Below are 20,367 nucleotides of genomic sequence, written 5' to 3' on the forward strand. Positions count from 1 at the left end.
GGCATGCTTTGCCATGTATCCTAAAACAAACAAGGAAAAATATATTGGTGTTCTGGCTTTATCTATACAGTCTCACTAGGTAGCTCTGGCTGTCCTGGACCTCAGTATGTAGACCATGTTGGTCTCAAACTCTGAGATCTGCCTCTTTCTGCCTCCTGAGTGCTGGAATTAAAGGTATGTACTACCACAACCAGCCATTATAAAATAAAATCTTTATTCTTTCCACAAATGGTGATGTATGCCTGTAGTCCCTTTTATCCAGGAGGCTGAGGTAGGAGCATCAGTTGAAAATACTAATTTGTGGTCAGACTGGAAGATACAAAATGCATACATACACAGAGACACACATATAGACACACACACACAGACACACAGAGTTTACTCTTAGAACTGTACCACTACCACTAAAACCAGCATTTTTTTTTTTTTTTTAAATTTCAACACAGTGTTCTTTATTTTATGGCAAGTATTGTTTAGGAGAATAAGAATCTATTCTTGGGCTGGAGAGATTGCTTAGTAGTTAAGAGCACTGAGCACTGGCTACTATTTGAGAGGACCCAGGTTGAATACCCAGTACCCGCATGGCAGCCCAGAATCATCTGTAACTAATTCTAGGCTTTGGTCTCTAGTTCTAGTCTCAGTTGATCTTTGGTTTTCAGTTCTAGTTTCTGGTCTCTGTGGGCACCAAGCATGTGCACAGGCACACATGCAGTTAAAATTCCCATGCACAAAATAATAATATAATTTTTTAAAATTAGGGATTGGACTACATTTAGGGATATAATTCTTATTTAGAATGTGCAAGGCCCTGGGTTCAATCTCCAGCAGGAATCTATAGTTTAATGGCAGGAAAACATCTTAAATTCTTCCTATCTGTGCCTATTTTCTATTTCTTGTAATGTCTACAGTGCTGCTCTTATTTAGAATAATGTCTGACTTTTTTTATTTTTAGAAAAATACACACACTTACTAAAGCAATACTCTTTGTTTCTTAATCTCTTTTCCTCTCTTTGAGTTTCCTGGGCATGTTTATGTTGTTGATAATTTTGTTTTTCTTTTTTTTTTTCCTTTTCCCTAGCATCTGGCCATTTTGCTGGTCTGCATCTGTTACCTTGTTGAACATAAATAGAGAACCTGAAGTTAAGCAAAAGTAGAATATTTTGTAGATGCTTTTAAAGAAGAAGGGCTGAACTTATAAGAACATTTAAGACTAGAAAGTTGTGGCCCTCATACAACTTTTTCCTTAGTTAAGGTTTTATTGCTGTGAAGAAACACTATAATCATGGTAACCCCTATAAAGAAAACCTTTTAATTGGTGTTGTCTTACACTTAAGAGGTTTAATCTGTTATCATCATGGCAAGAAGCATGGCACCATGCAGGCAGAGGTGGTGCTGGAGAGCTGCTATTTCTACATCCAGGTCAAAGGCAGCAGGAAGAGGGCCCTGAAACAACTTTTTAATTGGATAGATTTGGGCCTAAGAATGATGTGTATGTGACATATGATTGATTACCCATTGATCTTTATAGTTGATTGAACTGATCCATCTGTCTAGGTGGATGTCTTTCACCCCTCCACATGCATTAAAGGCTCCAAGAAAGCAGATTGTAGAGGGAGAGATAAGAGTGACAACTCAGGCCAGTGCCATTTTTGTGGGCACTAGGTCAAGACCTCCAGACACTGACCCTCTGGTTTATTTTCCTTTTACATTTAAACATGGAACGTGTGACCTTTACAATAAGAATGAATTCTATTGGCTGATAAACGAAGCTAAGGTCTAGGGCCTAGAGACAACTCTGTGTTAATTATAAGGATAGATCCTATCAGAGGATGCAAAGTACATGGGGCCTCTTTCATCGGGATATGCTCTGTTCACTTGAGAGCTAAAGCTCAGGATTAGGACAGTGTTCAGGATACTGGGGAATTCCAGAAGGCTGGCTCATAGAAGAGTAAAGAGATCATCAGGTTTTCACTCTGGCATTCTAGGTGACTAGGTCTTACTCATTTCCTTCCTCTGAAGAAAATAGGCCCATGTGATTGACAGTCCTGCTGTCTCCAGTGCTTATTCTAAGCTGTGCTTTGTACACATGGGTCCTTCCTAAGGCAGTGTGCCTGGTTGAAGAGGGTGACTTTCCTGATAGAGGAGAACAAGTGTTTGTTTAAGTAGTTATACTCCCCTGGTAGAACCTTCAAATAAGTTCTCAATTTAATAAGTTTATTCTCAATAATTTTTCCACTGATTTTTTTTAAAAGCATTTTAGGAACCTGGTAAGGGGAGCTGGGCGTACTGAACTCAAAGATGTTATTATAGCACTTGGATAGCTGAGGCAAAAGCATTGCCAGGAGTTAAAGACCAACCTATGCTATGTAGTGTTTTGTGCCAACCTGGGGTATGCAGTGAAATCCCTATACCATCCTCCCCCTCCCCAACCCCTATAATTAATAATGAGAACCATGTAAAAGTTTCATTTCAGACTGCCAGGTATAAAAATGAGCCAGGCCAATTCTAAGCTTCCTTTCTTAGAACAGTCATTTGCAGGAAAACAAGAGTGCTTAGTTAAGCAAGGAAAGAATATTTGGTTGAGGATCTTTAGCCCTCCGGCTTCCTGGCTTGGTAGGTAACTTGAGTTTCCATCCTAACCTTCTAAAATTCATTTACAACAATGTACACTTTAGTAAGAATATAAATTTTTCCTACAAGAGGCTTCTACAGTATTTGGAACAAGCCCTTCACACCTCAGTTTTTTACGTTGTGCGGCCTTCTGTTGTGCTTTGTTACCTCTGTTCACGGCAGTGTCCTCGCCCGACTACAGCCTCCATATCTGTACCCCTCTCATGTTTCCATTCTTTTAAGTGCTAGGCTATCTCTTTATATCGAGTCTTTGTTGGCATTTCCACTCTTCCAGTGATATCTACTTCTTTTAAAATAAATTTTTCCCTTATTTACTTATTTTACTTCATACATATGAGTGTTTTGCCTGCATGTGTGTCTGGTGCCCGCTGAGGCTAGAAGAAGGGATTCTCTCCCCTGGAACTAGAATTAGAGTTATGAGCCACTGTGTGGGTGCTGGGAACCAATCCAGTACTCTTAACCTCTGAGCCATCCCTCCAGCCCCTATATCTAAGCACTTTTTAATTCTTTGTTACAGCCTGCACAAACTTCTTGAAATAATATGAGTTGAAATTGGCTTGAAATAATAGTCTACTGAAATTGTATAAACACCTGAAAAAGGACTTTACTTGTTTTTATTCTTTGATCTAAAATTAATATAATAATTTATTAGAATAAGTGTTGGAGCCTTTTTATACCCATGTATCTGTTCATCTGTAACCAAGAGATTAAATGTGATCTCTGTTCCATTCAGCTCTGAGTTGCTATAATGAATTGAATGAGGCTGTATTAAAAGGGAAATGATTTATGTGACTTATGTTATTGTCAATTAAACCAATCATATCTTTAAAAGTTGCTGGAATATGGGAATCCTTAATTACTCATTGTTCATCTCTACACCAATGAGTTGAAAATAAGTCTAGAGAACTGAGGTAAATGACAGTTTAGTGTTATGAAGGATGAAACCAGATGGTTATTCCTGGGTTATGCCTGAATACCAACTGGAACACCTAACCTTTCTCTCACAGAGGGCTTTCTGATAGATTTAGGTCAGATACCATCTGTCCAGCCAGAGGGTGAGAAGCTGGAGCAGAGACCTTAGTAATTTTGTAGTGTTTTTGTTTGTTTTTCTGTCCTTGGATGCAGACAGGTTCAAGTTAGTATGTTTTTATTTTGAAACCAGGTCTCTATATAACACAGGCTGGCCTAGAATTGTCTGTGTAGACTGGACTGGCCTCAAGCTGACAGAGATCTACATGCCTCTGCCTCCTGAGTGCTGGCTTACTTTTGAATTCAACTGACTGGTAATGATATTTTTCTTAGCTGTGAGATACTGTCCATGAGAACAGTCACCTGAGAAGAGGGAGCCTCAACTGAAGAATTATCTGTAGTAGACTGGACTGTGCACATGGCTGTGAGGTATTAGTAATTACTGTAGGAGGGCCCAGTCCCCGATGGGCAGTGCTATACCCCTGAGTGTGTGGTTGCATAAGGAAGCAGGCTGAGCATTTTAGAGAGGAAATAAACCCTTTCTTTTTAAAACTGCTTTTGATCAGGACGATCCCAGCAACAAGAACACAAACTCAAACATTCTTCTCACAGAGAATCCATGCTTGTTCTCAGCACCCATATCAGATGGCTACAACTGCCCATAACTCTGGTTCCAGAAAATTTGATGCCCTCTGGCTTCTGTGGGCATCTACACACTCAGTGTGCACATAAATTCACAAAAGTACACATACAGACATATCAAAAATAGGTCTTATAAAAGAAGAAGCAGTAATCCTCTTCAGCATGGAATTGATGTTGGAAACTACCTCCTCCATTTTCTTCCTCTTTCTATTAAGAAGAGATGATATGAGGACTTTCTTTCTTTCTTTCTTTCTTTCTTTCTTTCTTTCTTTCTTTCTTTCTTTCTTTCTTTCAGATTTATTTATTTTATGTATATGAGTACACCACCATCGCTCTCTTCAGACACACCAGAAGAGGGCACCAGACCCCATTACAGATGGTTGTGAGCCACCATGTGGTTGCCGGAAATTGAACTCAGGACCCCTGGAAGAGTAGTGCTTTTAACCGCTGAGCCATCTCTCCAGCCCCAGGAGTTTCTTTTCTTTGCTTTTTAAAAAATTGTATATTTTATTTATTTACATTTCAGATGTCATCCTCTTTCCCCACTTCCCCTCCCTAGAACCCCGTATCCCATCCCATACCCCTTCCTCCTTTTTGCTTTTATACCATTTTAATTACATGCATGTATTAAGGTCAGTTCTAAGTTGAGGCTGCTTGGCAGGAATATGACATTGGCCAAGGACAAAGAAGTAGACTTCAGGCAGGAATCTGACATTAGGCTAGAACAAAGAAGTAATTTTAGGTAGGAATCTAAATCTTAGGCTAAACCAAAGAAGTAATTTAGACAGGAATCTAAATTTTAGGCTAGAACAAGGAAGTAGGCTTCAGACATGAAAATGACTTTGGGCTATGACAGGGAAGTAGGCTCAGATATTTTGGTCATCCTGATTAGCCCTTAGAAATGTGATCATGAGAGTGTTCACGGAATTGTGTTTAATGCCTTGCTTGTTCTTTGACTATTTGAGGAGTTTCTTTTCTAAAGGAAACCTGTGATTGGTTCCCCTTTTTCTCTCTTGCTTTCATAATTTTAGATGCATCTGGAGGCACTGAGTGCATAGATTTCTTTTTATACTGCATAGGTTTTTATGGTTGAAACTTTTCCTTTCAGATGGAGCAATGATATATCATTTCATCATCTGAAATCTCCTTTAGATTTCAAATACAGTATACATACAAAAAAAAATCATCCTTTGTTATTTTGGGTCTGCCCATTGTGTAGACTAGGCCAGTGTCATATTCACAGAGATCTATCTGCCTGCCTCTACCTCCCTAGTGCTGGAATTTAGGACTTGCATCACTGTGTCTGGCTCTCATGCTATTATTTTTAAAACGACTTTTAAGTTTTTTCTAGAGATAAGGACTCACTGTGTAGCCCAGACTAGCCTCAGATTCACAACAGTCCTCCTACTTCAGCTTCCCAAGTGCTAGGAAGATAAGCATGAGTCAAACTATTTTAAAAATGTGTATAATTTCTTAGTTGTATGTCAAAAGAATTTAGGCTCAATAGATAAAAACATTAAGTTTTTGAGAACCTGAATTCTGTCTCTGGGACCATATAGTAGAAGTCAAGAAGCAGCTTCTGCAAGTTGCCCTTTGACTTCCATGTGCAGGCTTTTTCCCCAAACCCCTATACACACACACACTCTCAAACAAACACATACATATTCTCTCTCTCTCTCTCTCTCTCTCTCTCTCTCTCTCTCTCTAACATACACAGGCACATGCGTGCATGCACGCTCACACAAAAAATGCAATACAAACCTTTAAAAAATAAATATGAGGCTGAGAGATGAGTGAGCAAGTACTGTTCTTTCAGAGGACCTAGGTTCACTTTCTGGCACCCACATAGGCAGCTTATCCCCATCCTTAGCTTCGGCCTCAGGGGATCCAGCACCTCCTGGCTCTGCAAACACCTGTACACCCTGGACATAAAAACATAAACTTAGACATACATGCATACATACATACATACACACACATACAAAATATGCTTAAATATATAAACATAAACCATATATGTATATACATACGATAGATATAAGGTATCCAAATTCTGAGTTTGTTTTAAACGCAGAGTGGTTTTTAAGCTTTCAGTTACCTTTTCTTTGTTGCCGAAGAGGAGAGACCAGGCAGACCTCAATCGAGTGCTGGGATTAAAGGTCTGAGCCACGGTGTCTGTCTGCTCATTCACATTTTCTCTGAAAGTAACTTTAGTTTAGCAACGTTTTTTGTAACTGGTTCCAAAAGGTAGTAGATTTAAGTGTTGCTTAAACTTTTATTTTTATTTTTTTTCTAAACCAGGAATCTTCCTGCGAAGTCTGTGGAAGAAGCTTTGCGTCACCGACAAGAGTATGATGAGATGGTGGCTGAGGCTAAAAAACGAGGTATATTCGCATTACAGTGTGAAGTTAATCTTCAGATTTTAACTGTTTGATTTTATTAAGATAATTCTTATTTTCCCTAGCATTTTTTATAATTTAGGTTTATTTGGGGTTTATTGTTTGTTTGGCTTAAGCTTTTTTGTTTTTTTTTTTTTGTTTTTTTGAGACAGAGTCTCACTATGAAGCCATTCTGGCCGTGAGCTTGTCATAAATTTCAGGACTCAACCTTTCTAGTTCTGAGATTGTAGGTATGAGCCACCGTGCCCAGACATGCCTTTTCTTTTCTTTTCTTTTCTTTTCTTTTCTTTTCTTTTCTTTTCTTTTCTTTTCTTTTCTTTTTAAAAGAGGATTATAAAGATGTTATTTGTTAGCCTTATTCCTGTTACTTAATTTTAGAGTGTTTAGACTTTAGGTCTTTTACATTTAATAATTTCCATGTAATGGCAGTCACTCTTCTGGTGTTACTTACAGTTTTCTAATTTATTGTGAAAATATAGTTTGAAGCTAAATTTTTCTTTTATAATTAGTAAAGTCTATCTAAAATCTCAGTGCTGTCATTTGGTTAGGTTTATAAATAAATAATCTCATTAGCACAAATCATATTTTTATTCATTCTCTTTTCCTCCTGTCCTCCCCACCAAATATATATAAGTTTATTTTAGCAGTATATAGAATATGTGTTGACCATCATTAGCTTAGGATAAATACTCATTTTTATAACTATGTATTTCTAATATATTTTTGAAATACTTATTTTGTATATATTTTAAAATAAAATGTATTAACTGATTTTCTTTGACTTAAGTGAATGGAGTATGTTATAATAGCATACAGTTCTGCTCTGTGCTGCTGTGTTCTAAGTAAAGTTGTGTCTTTAATGTTACAGTAAACATAAAGTATGTAAGCCCAGTTACAGTCTTCTATAATTCCTAATTATTTGAACACTGGCTGAGCTTATTTTAATACATAGAATTAAAAATACTTCTCGAGTTCAAGGCCAGCATGGTCTACAGAATGAGTTCTAGGATAGCCAGGGCTACATAGGTTTGAAAAAAAGATTAAAAAAAAGAAAAAAAAATTTTAACACAGTGGGCAAGCTTTTATTATTTAGCTAATATTTATTGAGAAGTAGATGGCACATAGTATAATAGAAATAATAAGAAATTGAGAACCCCAGTGTTTTAGGCTTAATCCAATGTTCTGTAATTTCTGATTGTGATACTCCGAATAGGCCTACTGTGCTTCCTTATCTATAAAACTAGAAGTAGATGACTAGATTAGGTTTTTAATCTCTTTTTAACACATCTTTCTTAAAGAAATCTTATATACAATTTGGATACATAAAACATAAATATGCAGGCAGTGCTTGGTTTCTTGTTTGCCTCTTGAGTCAATTTCAAAGGCACATATAAAACACAAAGTTTGGCTAGCTAATCTATAAGTTCTTGCTGGTTCTAAAAAATTTTTTTTTGTAACTTTTTGTTTGTTTGTTTGGTTTGGTTTGATTTGGTTTGGTTTTTTTGAAACAGGGTTTCTCTGTGTAGCCCTGGCTGTCCTGGAACTCACTCTGTAGACCAGGCTGGCCTCAAACTCAGAGAGATCAGCCTACTTCTGCTTCCTGAATGCTGAGATTAAAGATGTGTGTCACCATTACCTGGTTTTATAACTTTTGATAAACTTTACTTTATGTTTGAGGTAGCTTTTGTTCCAATATTGTGGCCTCTAAATTCAGAGGTATGTCATTTTTGCTTTTTGAGAAAATTTTATTTTGACCTAATTAGTAAAATAAAACACCTTGCTAAAATATGTTTACATAGTAATAGTGTCATTGGCAAAATCATTTTAAATATATTGTTTATGTTGAGATTAATAATCTCTTGTATGAAAAGTGGCTCTTGGTTAGTTGCTTGCAGTTTTTTAATATAATTATTTCATCAATAGATTTCATTTTGTAGATGAAGGAAACAGAACTGTGTGATATAACCAGCCAGGCATGGTGGTCCACACCTGCACTTCCAGCCCTGGGAGGTAGTGGTAGGAGGATGAAGTATGTGGGAGGACAACCTGGTATACATAATGAATTCCAGGCTATCCAAGAAGAGACCTTGCCTTAAGTTGCATTCTGGGGAGAGTGCCTGCCTAGTGTTGGCAAAGTCCTGGCTTAGAACCTTAGTAGTCCATAAATCAGGAGTGGAAGTAAACACACACCTTATTCACAGCATTTGGGAGGTGGAAGCAGGACTATGAGGAGTTCAGGGTTATTCTAGCTTCATAACAAATTTGAGACCCTGTCTTAAAAACTAAAGAATATAAAAGAGAAAAGAGGGCAAAGAAAGATGTAGAACAGCCAGTTAGCATAGGCAGTCTTGCAGAACCATGTCTCCATTAAAACAAAGCAAAAAACAAAAACAACCAGAAAGAAAGAAGCAACATAGCAATTTACTGGCCATTTTTTTAAAATTGATTTTTACCCGTTTATCCCATTACTTTTATAAGACAGAAGATACTTTGAAATGATGTTAGACAAGGCTTTCTTTTTCTTTTTCTTCCCCTTTCCCTTTACTATCAGAAGTTCCTCTTGAGTCCTTTCTTATAGACTTAAGGTACAAAAGGAAGGGATTTTGATCTAGTTCGTTTGTATTGAAATAATTCTTACTTGTTCAAAACAGAAATTAAAGAAGCACATAAAAGAAAAAGAATAATGAAAGAACGATTTAAGCAGGAAGAAAGCATTGCAAGTGCAATGGTAATTTGGATCAATGAAATACTGCCCAATTGGGAAGTAATGTAAGTAAGCAGATTTCTCCAGAAGTCTAGTGTGTCTCCAAGTAGTTCATCTTTTCCAAGTCTGTATTATCACTTCTCAGCATGTATCTTATGCTGTAGCTAAATTATGCTATTAACCATTGCCCGAAACTCATGTTTTTCTCTACACTTTCATGAGCTCCTGTCTCTAATGCATACTTTTCTTACTGACCATCCTCTGTGCTGTCAACATCTTACCTGCTCTCTGAAACCCGTGAAATGACTCAGGAAACCTATACTCTTCTAAATTACCATTTTTCCTAATTCTAATACAACATTCATTATTGAAGAACTCACTACATAGATAAATATAAGATACATTTATTGGATGTTGAAAGTGTTTTTAAAGTTGAATATAGTTGCATGCCTGTAATCCCAGAAGTCTGGAAGCTGAGACAGGAGAAATTCAATACCAACCTGGATAATATAGTGAGTTCCAGATCATCCAGAACTACATAGAGAGACAGTATCTATAAATAAATAAACAGATTGAAATGATGTAAAAAAGAATAAAAAGTATTTTTAAATGCTGTTCTCTTAACTAAGAAACCATGTGAAATACGGTCTTTCCCCTGTAAAAGTCCTGTGGTGCCTTTTGGCTAATATGCTTGCCCTCCCTTCTCCCCTTTTGGTCTCTTCTTTTTTGACAATGTTTTATCTTCCCTTTGTACAAAAGGGTTGAAGGATATGTTCTACAATGTATGTAGGACATACATTGATAACTTGTTAAATATTAGCAATGTGACAGACACAATAGTCCCTCGTATAGTGGTTTCAGTTGCCTGTAGTCTAAAACTGCAAAATTAGCTAATTAAATATAAATAAAAACTTCTAGAAATTGAAAGTTTTAAATTGTATGTCCTTCTGAGAAGCACAGTGAAGTTTGTGCTGCTCCTTTTCCCTGGCCATAAATCATCCTTTGTCCTACCCTGCCATGCGGTGCTCGTGACCTGCCCTTACTCAGTGGCGCTTCAGTTACCAGAGCTGCTGTCATATGTTGCAGAGCTTCTGCTAAGTAACTCTCCGTTTACCTTCATAACAGTAGGGATGCTGGCGATCAGCTTTGTCAAAGAGCAGCTGGAAAGTTTCCTTTAAGCAGAAAACTAGAAGCACCCTATTTTGAGTGAGTGAGTGAGTGAGTGTGAGAGAGAGAGAGAAAGAGAGAGAGGATATTTACATAACACCTATAGTATATCCTTTTAATTCTATTTTAATTGCTAGCTTTTGTTCATCTCTTATGTCCAAATTACAAATTCATTTTTAACATAGGCATATTTATGTAAGGAAATCAGTAGCTTGGTAGTACTTGTGGCTTTAGAATTTAGAATATATTCCCTGCATATAAGAAACTATGTTGTTACATTGTCTATACTGAGTAATTTATATTTGGGTCTTAGTACTTCTATAAGGCATTTATATTTTTACTCATATTTATCTTACTCAAGGTTATCCAGCTCAAGGTTGGAGAAGCTCAGAGATTTGCTCAAGGTTATACAGTGTGTGGTTGAACTAGATTTGAATCTAGGTCTGATTCTAAAGCCTATACTGTTTCAGTGAACTACTGTTCCTTAAAGCCTAGGGCCTTACCCAGGCCTTACTCATAGTAGGTTCTTTGTCATTTTAGTTTTGCTACTGAATTGGCAGAACATTTATGCCTTTTTTATTTTAATAATTGTTCATATGGTTCTGATTTTCTGATGATATTGTTAGTATAAGTAACATCTGTCAGAGGCCATTCCCTTTAATTTCTCTTAGCCCATCTTTAAAGGCTTTCATGGCCCGTAGGCATGAATTCAAAGGAAAGAATGCATTACATACTTAACACTTTAAATTCTTAAAAATCATCTGATCACTTGGCCATAGGTAAGCCATCACGCAACTAGTATTTTTGGTACAAAAAGTAACTTTTTCCTTTTTCTCCTCCTTTAATTCTAGGCGTAGTACAAGAAGAGTTCGAGAATTGTGGTGGCAGGGATTGCCCCCTAGTGTCCGTGGGAAAGTTTGGAGTCTAGCTGTAGGAAATGAACTAAATATCACTCCTGGTTTGTATTCTATGTTCAGTTATTCCCACACATACAAATATCATCTCCAGAGTTTTATTAATCATATTAGTAGAGTTGCCATTTAAAAAACACTACCATATCTTTGACTTTCAGAGCATGCCTCATGCCCTTCCAAACTTTGTAATAGTTAATGAGTTTTTAATAGTTCATATATATATTATATATGTATATATATGACTTGTGGGCTTTTTTCCTTTAGTTTACAGCTATCAACAGTATCCAAATACTACAAATATAGACAATTTAAAGCTAGTGAGAGTCTGTGCAGTAAGCAGTAAGTATACAGAGGAGACACTACTCTAATGCTTAAAAGGACAGCTTTTCTGTGTTCAAATAAACAATACACAGAGGGAAGTTGATTTTTTTTTCCTGCTGAATGTTTATCCAAACCAGTTCTTTTAGAATTGCAGGTTTTTTTCCTTATTTTTCTGGTTAACAAAGAAAATGCATTTCACTGAGCAGTTTTGTTGTCTATGTATGCTGTTTAGATTTTACTTTTAAAGTTTAGCCAGATATGGTGGCTCAGTCTGTAGTCATAGCGCTTGGAAGGCTCCGGCAGCTCTGAGGCAGTTTGGAGTCCAGCTGGGCTGCATAGTGAATTGCAGGCCAGGGTAGGCTGCAGTGGCTATAGAATGCGTGTCAGAAAACCCAACAATAATACTAGTGATAATAATTATCAAGTTTACAAAAAAGAAAGAGACTTTAAAGGAATTATCTTATTTTCTTAAGTTTCTTAAGACCTTGCTATGTAGTAAAATGCTAGAGTAGTTTTGATGAATTAAAGAAAAAGTTTAAATAGGGTAATACAAATAATTTAAAAGAGACATGACACTTGCCTGTAATCTTATGGCTATAATCTCAGCACACAAGACTTAGAAACAGGAACATCAGGAATTCAAGGCTACATAGTTGAAAGGCTACATAAAATTGTCTCAAAAAAATTTTTTTTAATCAAAATAAGTACCAGTCAGCCTGAGTGATAGTGTTACTATTAGACAGTTAACCTAATACCACAGGAGACTTTGATCTCTAATAGTAGGAGGAATACATTGTCTGGCTAGGGCTGTGACACTGTTTGTAAAGTATTTACCTAGCATAAATGTAGCCCAGGCTTGGTCCCCAGCATTGCATAAACCAGGAGGTGGAGACAGTAGAGGCACAAGTTTAAGGTCATCCTCAGCTACTTAGTGAGTTAAAGACCAGTTTGGGATACATAAAGCATTTTCTCAAGAAAAAAGAAAAAAGAAAAAAAGGAAGAAAGGAAGAAAGGAAGGAAGGAAGGAAGGAAGGAAGGAAGGAAGGAAGGAAGGAAGGAAAAAATAAGAAAAAGGGGAGTAAAGAATAATATTGTTACTTTTTTTAAAAAAGATTTTTATTTATTTTATGTATACGAATACATGGGAGCCAGAAGAGGGCATCAGATCCCATTACAGATGGTTGTGAGCCACCGTGTGGTTGCTGGGAATTGAACTCAGGGCCTCTGGAAGAGCAGCCAGAGCTCTTAACTGCTATTTCTCCAGCCTGGTTACTGGAGTATTTTTAAATTACACATCTAATACTTACTGAAAAATATAAGCAACAATATAAACTTTAAATGTTTGCCACCTAAACTATTCTTGATCTTCCTGTTCGTACAGTTTTATTGTATAACGTATGTAATGATTTTTTTTCTCTGTGCTGGCCAAATCAACATACATGTTAGAGCAGTATCAAAGCACATATTTTTATTCTGAGAGAGTCTGAGACATTAAAGTGAAATGAAAGTTACAAGGTATGACTGAAAATAATTTAGAAATATTTCTAAAATATCTGAAAACTAAAACCTTTCAGGGCCAGTGGAGGTAGCTTTTGAAGTCAGAGCCCTTGCACAGAAAGCCTGATGGGCCATGGTTGACCTTGGAGCCCATGGAGGCGGGAGGGAGCTTGCTGGCCACTCAGGCCCAGGACTCAGGCTGTCCCATAACAATAAATACCTTTTAACTTAAAAAGAAATGAATCTGTTTATTTCAATTCTAAGTATCTACTGGAAGGAATCTACTAGAAGAATCTACATAGGATTGGATTCAAAACTTTTTTTAACAAAGATCTTCTTTGCTGTAGTCAACATTAATATGAAATTGGATAAAAATATAAAACCTCACATTTTTAGTATTTTTAATTATTACTAAAGTCATACCAACATACAGTTATTTGTAATTTTTAAAAGTTGATTTTTCACCAGAGGCAGAAGCTGGAGGATCTCTGAACTTGAAGTGAGCTTAGTCTACATAGTAAGTTCCATGCTAGGAAGGGGCTACACAGTGAGATGCTGTCATTAAATTTTTTTTAATAATCTAAAGTACCATAAACTGGGCAGTGGTAGTGCACACCTTTAATCCCAGCACTTGCGAGGCAGAGCCAGGCAGATCTCTATCAGTTCCAAGTCAGCCTGGTCTACAGAGTGAGTTCCAGCCAAGGCTACAGAGAGAAATCCTGACTTGAAACACTAAACCAAATAAAATAAAATAAAATAAAATAAAATAAAATAAAATAAAATAAAATAAAATATACCATGTAATGAACATTTTTAAAGTAGAACTGAGGTTATTAAGACATTTTCATGTGTCTTTTAAACAGTAGGATTAAAAGAAAGGTGCTAAGGAACAAAGTAGCACACACACCAGAACATAGGTGTAAGCTTCTCATGGAAGTCATACAACCATGCTCATTTTACTTTTAAAAACAGAAAACTTGGGGCTGGAGAGATAGATGGATTAGTAATAAAGAACCATTGTTCTGGCAGCCACACGTATGCTCAGGCTACAGAAGAGGCTTACCTCTAGTGTCCTCCGCTGTGGTAAAAAGAAAGTCTGGTTGGACCCCAATGAGACCAATGAGACCAATGAGATTGCCGATGCCAACTCCCATCAGCAGATCAGGAAGCTGATCAAAGATGGGCTGATCAGCCAGAAGCCTGTGACTGTCCATTCCTGGGCACGCTGCTGGAAAAACACCTTGGCCCAACAGAAGGGCAGGCATATGGGCATAGGGAAGAGGAAGGGTACTGCCAATGCACGGATGCCTGAGAAGGTGACCTGGATGAGAAGGATGAGAATCCTGCACCAGCTTCTCAGGAGATACCAGGAATCTAAGAAGATTGACCGCCATATGTATCACAGCCTGTACCTGAAGGTCAAAGGGAATGTATTCAAAAACAAGCGGATTCTCATGGAGCATATCCACAAAACGAAGGCAGACAAGGCTTGCAAGAAGCTACTGGCTGACGAGGCTGAGGCTCTCAGGCCTAAGACCAAGGAAGCACGGAAGCGCAGGGAGGAGCGTCTCCAGGCCAAGAAGGAAGAGACCAAGAAATAAAGCTTCCCTCATGTCTGTACATAGGGGCCTGGCTGTGGCCTCATAAGGATCAGTCATTAAAATAAGACAAGCCTAAAAAAAAAAAAAAAGAACCATTGTTCCTTCAGAAGACCTGAGTTTGGTACCCAGCATCCAGATGGCAGCTGACAAGAGTTTCACTCCAGTTGCAGAACATCTCTTTTCTGTCCTCTCTAAGCACTGTACACACAAGGTATACATAAGCATGGGCAGGCAAAACACACAGTACCCATACACATTAAAAACAGCTTTTAGAGGGCTGGTGAGATGGCTCATCCAGTAAAAGGTGCTTTCTAGGAAGCATGATAATCTCCATGTCTAGGTCACACACGGAAAGAACCAGGTCCCACGAGTTTTCCTCTGACCTTCATATGCACTTTTGTTTCATCCAAATAATGGAATAATTTTTAAAAACTTCAAGAAATAGAGTTTAATGGCCTTACCATAATGGCATAGGCCTATAATTCAAGCTATGGAGGTTGAGGCAGAAGGATTGCAAATTGAAGACCTGTAGAGGTTACAGAGTGAGTTTGAGGCGAGCCTGGGAAACTTAGATCCAGTTCCAAGATCAGTACAATAGAAGCTGGGCATGTGGTGTATGCCTTTAATCCCACCATTCAGTTGGTAGAGGCAGGGAGATCTTTCTGTGTTCCAGGGCAGCCTAGACTACAAAGTGAGAACCTGTCTGAAAACAACAGTAACATCAAAAAAACCAAAACAACAAACACAAAAAACCCCAAGCAGACTAGGCTCTGTGGAAGAGGGCTTACCTACAAAGGCCTGGAGGTTCATTTCCTACTGTACTGAAAGAAAGAAAAAAAAAAGAAAGAAAGGTTGGTGGTATATTGTATAGTTTAGTGATAGGGCACTTGCTTGGCATATGCAGAGTTCTGAGTTTAAGCCACAGTACCACTCCCAAAAAGAGTTTAAGGTATAATTTTAGGTTTTAATATTCACCTTAGAGCATATTACTTTATGTGACTTAATATCTTTAAATGAGACATAGGTTTCTAATTATTTTAGTGGGACAAGTTAAAAGAAAATGGTTTTCTTGTAGATTTAAGAAGCACTGACTGGTGGTTATTTGAAACTTTGTTTTATTTTTAAATTTTTTAGTTGTTGCTAATAATGTTGACTTTAGAATGGGGTGGTGGCTTGATTGGTAACTTAAGAGTGTTGACTTAATTGTGGTAAGGTTTTATGGCATTGAAGCAAACATACCTACGTGTCGAGATTTGAAATATGACCAAGTCATTCACTTCATTGTAATTTTAGGGTTTCTGTAGTAATCACTTTGGTATTGAAAAATGAAATAGGAAACTAATTCTCTTCCTTTCTCATGAAAAGAAAGCTCAATCTTAAGTACAGATTTTTTTATAGTTTAGTTTACATATTAGTAATTGACCCCTTATTTGAATTTATTTTAATCATAAAATTTATAACAATAAAAATATTAGCTAAGAGTACAGGCTGTAAAGTTAGTCAGATAGATTCACATCTGGTTCTACCATGTATTAGATTATGACCTTGGGCAAACTGCTTACTATCTATAAGTGCAGCTTTTTTTTCTAATTTGTAAAATGGAGATAAGATTATTAGCTATAATAAAAAAGTTCTTTTGGTTATTCATAATATGAATATTTCTTGTGAAAGTGCTCTTTTTATTGAATGTCTGTATATCATCATTTTCCCAAAATCTGAGACTAAAACCCTGAAACCAGAATATTCTCTATTCAAGTATAAGACACTGTCCTTGTCCTGTCTTTAGTCCTGATTCCACCTCTCCCTTTTTAGATTCTGTGTGAAATTAACTGAGATAAAGGCCTTTTCACTGAGGATATTAATTATAAATCTCCTTATAATTTCTCAAAAGGAAAGTTACTCTTTTGATTATTTAAAATGCATTACCATGTTTTTCTTATTAGATCAGTTTTGTGGTTCCTAATATGATGGATTTGTCAGCTGTAGCCTTCTCTGCTTCCAGGGCAATTTCAAACTTGGTTAAAGAGGGAAACTGACATGGAAACAGCTTGACATGTATAAAAGCATATGCAATTAATAATTGACAACCTCAAGTAGTTATATACATACATTTTAAAATTGCAGTTACCTCCTCTACCAAATCATTCATGGATTTGTACATAAGTAGTTTTAACTTTTTATTTCTTTTAAATTTTATTTCCAAGTCATTTGTAGTAATGATAAGTAAGTAGAAAAGGAGATAGAATTGTAATGTTTGAAATATGTGTAGCTAGTCTTGACTATGTAAGCATACTTGTTATAGTATAGTTGTCATACATTGGAATATTGTGTTGAAAAGAAACAAATAAAAAGGGTTGGGGATTTGATTGAATGGTAGAGTCCTAGCCTTAGCTTCAGTCCCCAGCACTGGGAAAAAAATTAAACAAGAATTGTGTCTACTAGTGTGCAATCTGTAATGGAACAAAGTAAAATGAGTCGATGTATGTAGTATATCATCGCTTTGGTTCTTTAAGATTTATTGTTATTGTTTGTAATTATGTGTATATTGTTATTGTTTTTAATTATGTGTATATGGGTATGTGTGTATGAGGGCAGGTGCTTATGGAGGCCAGAGGTGTAGGTGCTGTATGGTGCTTATATAGCTCCAGAAGTGTCCTGGAGCTGTAGTTGTAGGTGATTGTGAACTGCCTGATGTGGGTCCTGGGAAGTGAACTTGGGACCTCTGCAAGAGTGGTAAGCACTCTTGCCTCTCCAGCCTCTGAGGTTTAAAACTGAGGATATATAAGTCTGATGTGTACATCTTTACGTTTGGAAGAGTTTGTAAGAGCCCTGCTAACTATGGCAGTTACATTTTAGAGACAGAAACTTACTTTTTTTTAATGCTGTTTTCTAAGTTTGTATTTTCAGAAACCATGTTTGTGTTTTATATATAAAAATAAAGTTTTTAGTGCATGTCTTTAATCCCTGCACATGGGAGCCAGAAGCAGGCAGACCTCTGTGTGTTTGAGTCCTCCTAATCTACAAAGCAAGTCCTAGGACAGCCAGGGTTACTTAGTGAGAACATGCTCAAAACAAAAGGAAAGAGGAGGGGAGAGGAGGGGAGGGGAGGGGAGGGGAGGGAAGAGAAAAAAAGAGAAGGGAAGGGAAAAGATGGCAGACATGGTGGCACGCCTTTAATCCCAGATTTTGAGGCAGAGGCAGGTGGATTTCTGAGTTTGAGGCCAGCCTGGTCTACAAAGTGAGTTCCAGGACAGGCAGGACTACACAGAGAAACCCTGTCTTAGAAAACAAAACAAAAAAAGAAAAAGAAAGAAAGTGAAAAAATACCAGAACCTGTAGAAAAATGACTTGTTTAATCAGTAGTGACCCATGAATGGGTATTATTTCTCCAATGTACAGACTAAAACATCAAGTTCCAGAGTAGCGAAGTGAGTTTCTTGAGGTCCCAGAGGCAGTAATTAGCAGAGCTGGAATGCAGTGTATGTCTGACTCCCCAACTTTTGGCTGCTCTTGGCTGGTGTGGCTGTTGAGCATAAGCCCTTGTTCTTCCTATGCTCTGGACCAGCTCCGGAAATGACTCAGAATGACCTGGAATGACCCTGCGCCTGGGTTTTTTACTGTCTTTCTAGTCATGTAATAAAGAGTTCCGATAAAGTGATAAAAGTAGTTTGTTTCAGTTTGCCACAGTTTTGGTACGTGCTTATACCAGATAGAGCCATAAAAGTAAAGAGTGACAACAGCCAGGTTGTGGTGGCACTGACCTTTTTTTTTTTTTTCTTATTTTATGTGCATTGGTGATTTGCCTGCATGTACGTCCGTAGGTATCGGATCTCCTGACAGTGGAGTTACAGAGAGTTGTGAGCTGCCATGTGGGTGCTGGGAATTGAACCCAGGTCCTCTGGAAGAACAGCTAGTTCTCTTAACCACTGAGCCATCTTTCCAACTCCTGGCACTGACCTTTAATCCTGGGACTTTGAGGCAGAGGCAAGCAGGCCTGGTCTACAGAGTGAGTTCCAGGACAGCCAGGGCTGCACAGAAAGAAACTCTGTTACATGTGTGTGTCAGGGGAAGGGCTCCCCACAAACAAACAAAAAAGAGTAAAAATTAAAATGTGAATTTATTTTGTATTATTTATGAATTTTTGTTTTTTTTTTCTCCAGAACTTTATGAAATCTTTCTTTCAAGAGCAAAAGAACGGTGGAAAAGCTTCAGTGAATCAAGTTCTGATAATGACACGGAAGGTATGGGGGTTTCCAAATGAGAATTTCAAAATCCAGTTACTGAATATACTGGTGGGATTTTTCTACCATGTACCAGAAGCTGTGATAGCTGCTGTAAGTACAGTACCTTTTTAAGTCCATGATAGTATTCTGAGTTGTGGAAGGGGAACAGGCTTAGAGTCGTTAGAAGCAAGAGGCTGGGCTCTACGTCTGCTCTGTTTATTCCAAGTCTCAGGGTTCAAATCACAGCTGAAGCTCATGGGCTGAATCCAGTGTTATCAGACCAGACAGTTAATAAAGGCTGCTGTTATCTGCTCCTTCTGAACTCATCCTCTCATCCACCGACCTGGGTACCCAGTCAGCTGCACACAGCTCACTTCTTCCTGGGCTTTGCCCTGCTCTTTGTTCATTTATTTCACCCATAACTCCCACCCTCACCTCTGCCTGGCCAGTTAGTTTTCTTAATCATTTTGAAGAATATTTTTTCTTGTGTCAGATTACTAAATTTAAGCAAATTTATTTAATTACCTTTTGTACTTTGGTAATGGAGAATCATTTTCCTAATCTGTTGCTTTTTGTTTTGTTTGCTTGTTTTCTTAAGTAGGTTCTCATTCAATTCAGGCTGCCCTTGAATTCACTATGTAGCTGGGGATGACACTGAACTTCTGATGTCCTGCCTGTATCTCCAAGTTCTGGGATTACAGGTGTGAACTACTATTTCCTGTTTATGTGGTGCTAGGGATTGAACTCAGGTCTGAGCAAGCACTCCACCAACTAAGCTATATTCCCAGCCTCTTTTTCTGTTTTTGTATTTATTACTGTATAAAAAGCAAGGTCACTGGGTGTGGTGGCACACACCTTTAATCCCAGCACTCTGGAGGCAGAGGCAAGAGGATCTTTTGAGTTCAGGGTTAGCCTGGTGGTCTTCAGAGTGAGTTCCAGGGTAACCAGGCTATTACTCTGTCTTGAAAAACTCGAAATAATAATAATAATAATAATGATAGTAGTAGTAGCAGCAGCAGAAATAATAGAAAAGTCTTCTCTTGCCTAGAAGTAAAACTCTTAACATGTATCTTTGAATAAATAAATAGAACTTATCGTGGTTGTCTATGAGCAACCACTTTTAAATTTCTTTTTTTCCATTTTATAAAAGTGAATATCAGGAAAGGGAAATCTTACTAAGTGGTCAAGGAGAGGACTTGGTTTGAAGGACCATGAAAGAATTATCTCGAAATCGGCTGTTTTCTGAAGAACTGAAAATGCAGAGAAAGTAGATATCATGAAATTATGTACCAGTGAGAT

General features: G+C 37.5%; 1 protein-coding gene and 1 pseudogene across 3 annotated transcripts in view; both read left to right on the forward strand.

Annotated features, from left to right (window-relative positions):
* Tbc1d12 (TBC1 domain family member 12) overlaps positions 1 to 20,367 on the forward strand; it is a 74,579-nt gene that overhangs the window by 41,251 nt on the left and 12,961 nt on the right. For 2 of the 3 annotated variants that reach the window (XM_034509949.2, XM_076920256.1), the window contains 4 exons: positions 6,544 to 6,626; positions 9,293 to 9,410; positions 11,364 to 11,470; positions 19,006 to 19,086. In XM_034509949.2, the coding sequence (XP_034365840.1) occupies positions 6,544 to 6,626; positions 9,293 to 9,410; positions 11,364 to 11,470; positions 19,006 to 19,086 (389 nt within the window). The remainder of the gene's footprint in view (positions 1 to 6,543; positions 6,627 to 9,292; positions 9,411 to 11,363; positions 11,471 to 19,005; positions 19,087 to 20,367) is intronic. The other variant, XM_034509957.2, reaches the window with a different exon arrangement.
* LOC117713625 (large ribosomal subunit protein eL19 pseudogene) lies at positions 14,062 to 17,919 on the forward strand (annotated as a pseudogene).

The sequence above is a fragment of the Arvicanthis niloticus genome, chromosome 1, assembly GCF_011762505.2.
Source record: "Arvicanthis niloticus isolate mArvNil1 chromosome 1, mArvNil1.pat.X, whole genome shotgun sequence".
NCBI lineage: Eukaryota > Metazoa > Chordata > Mammalia > Rodentia > Muridae > Arvicanthis > Arvicanthis niloticus.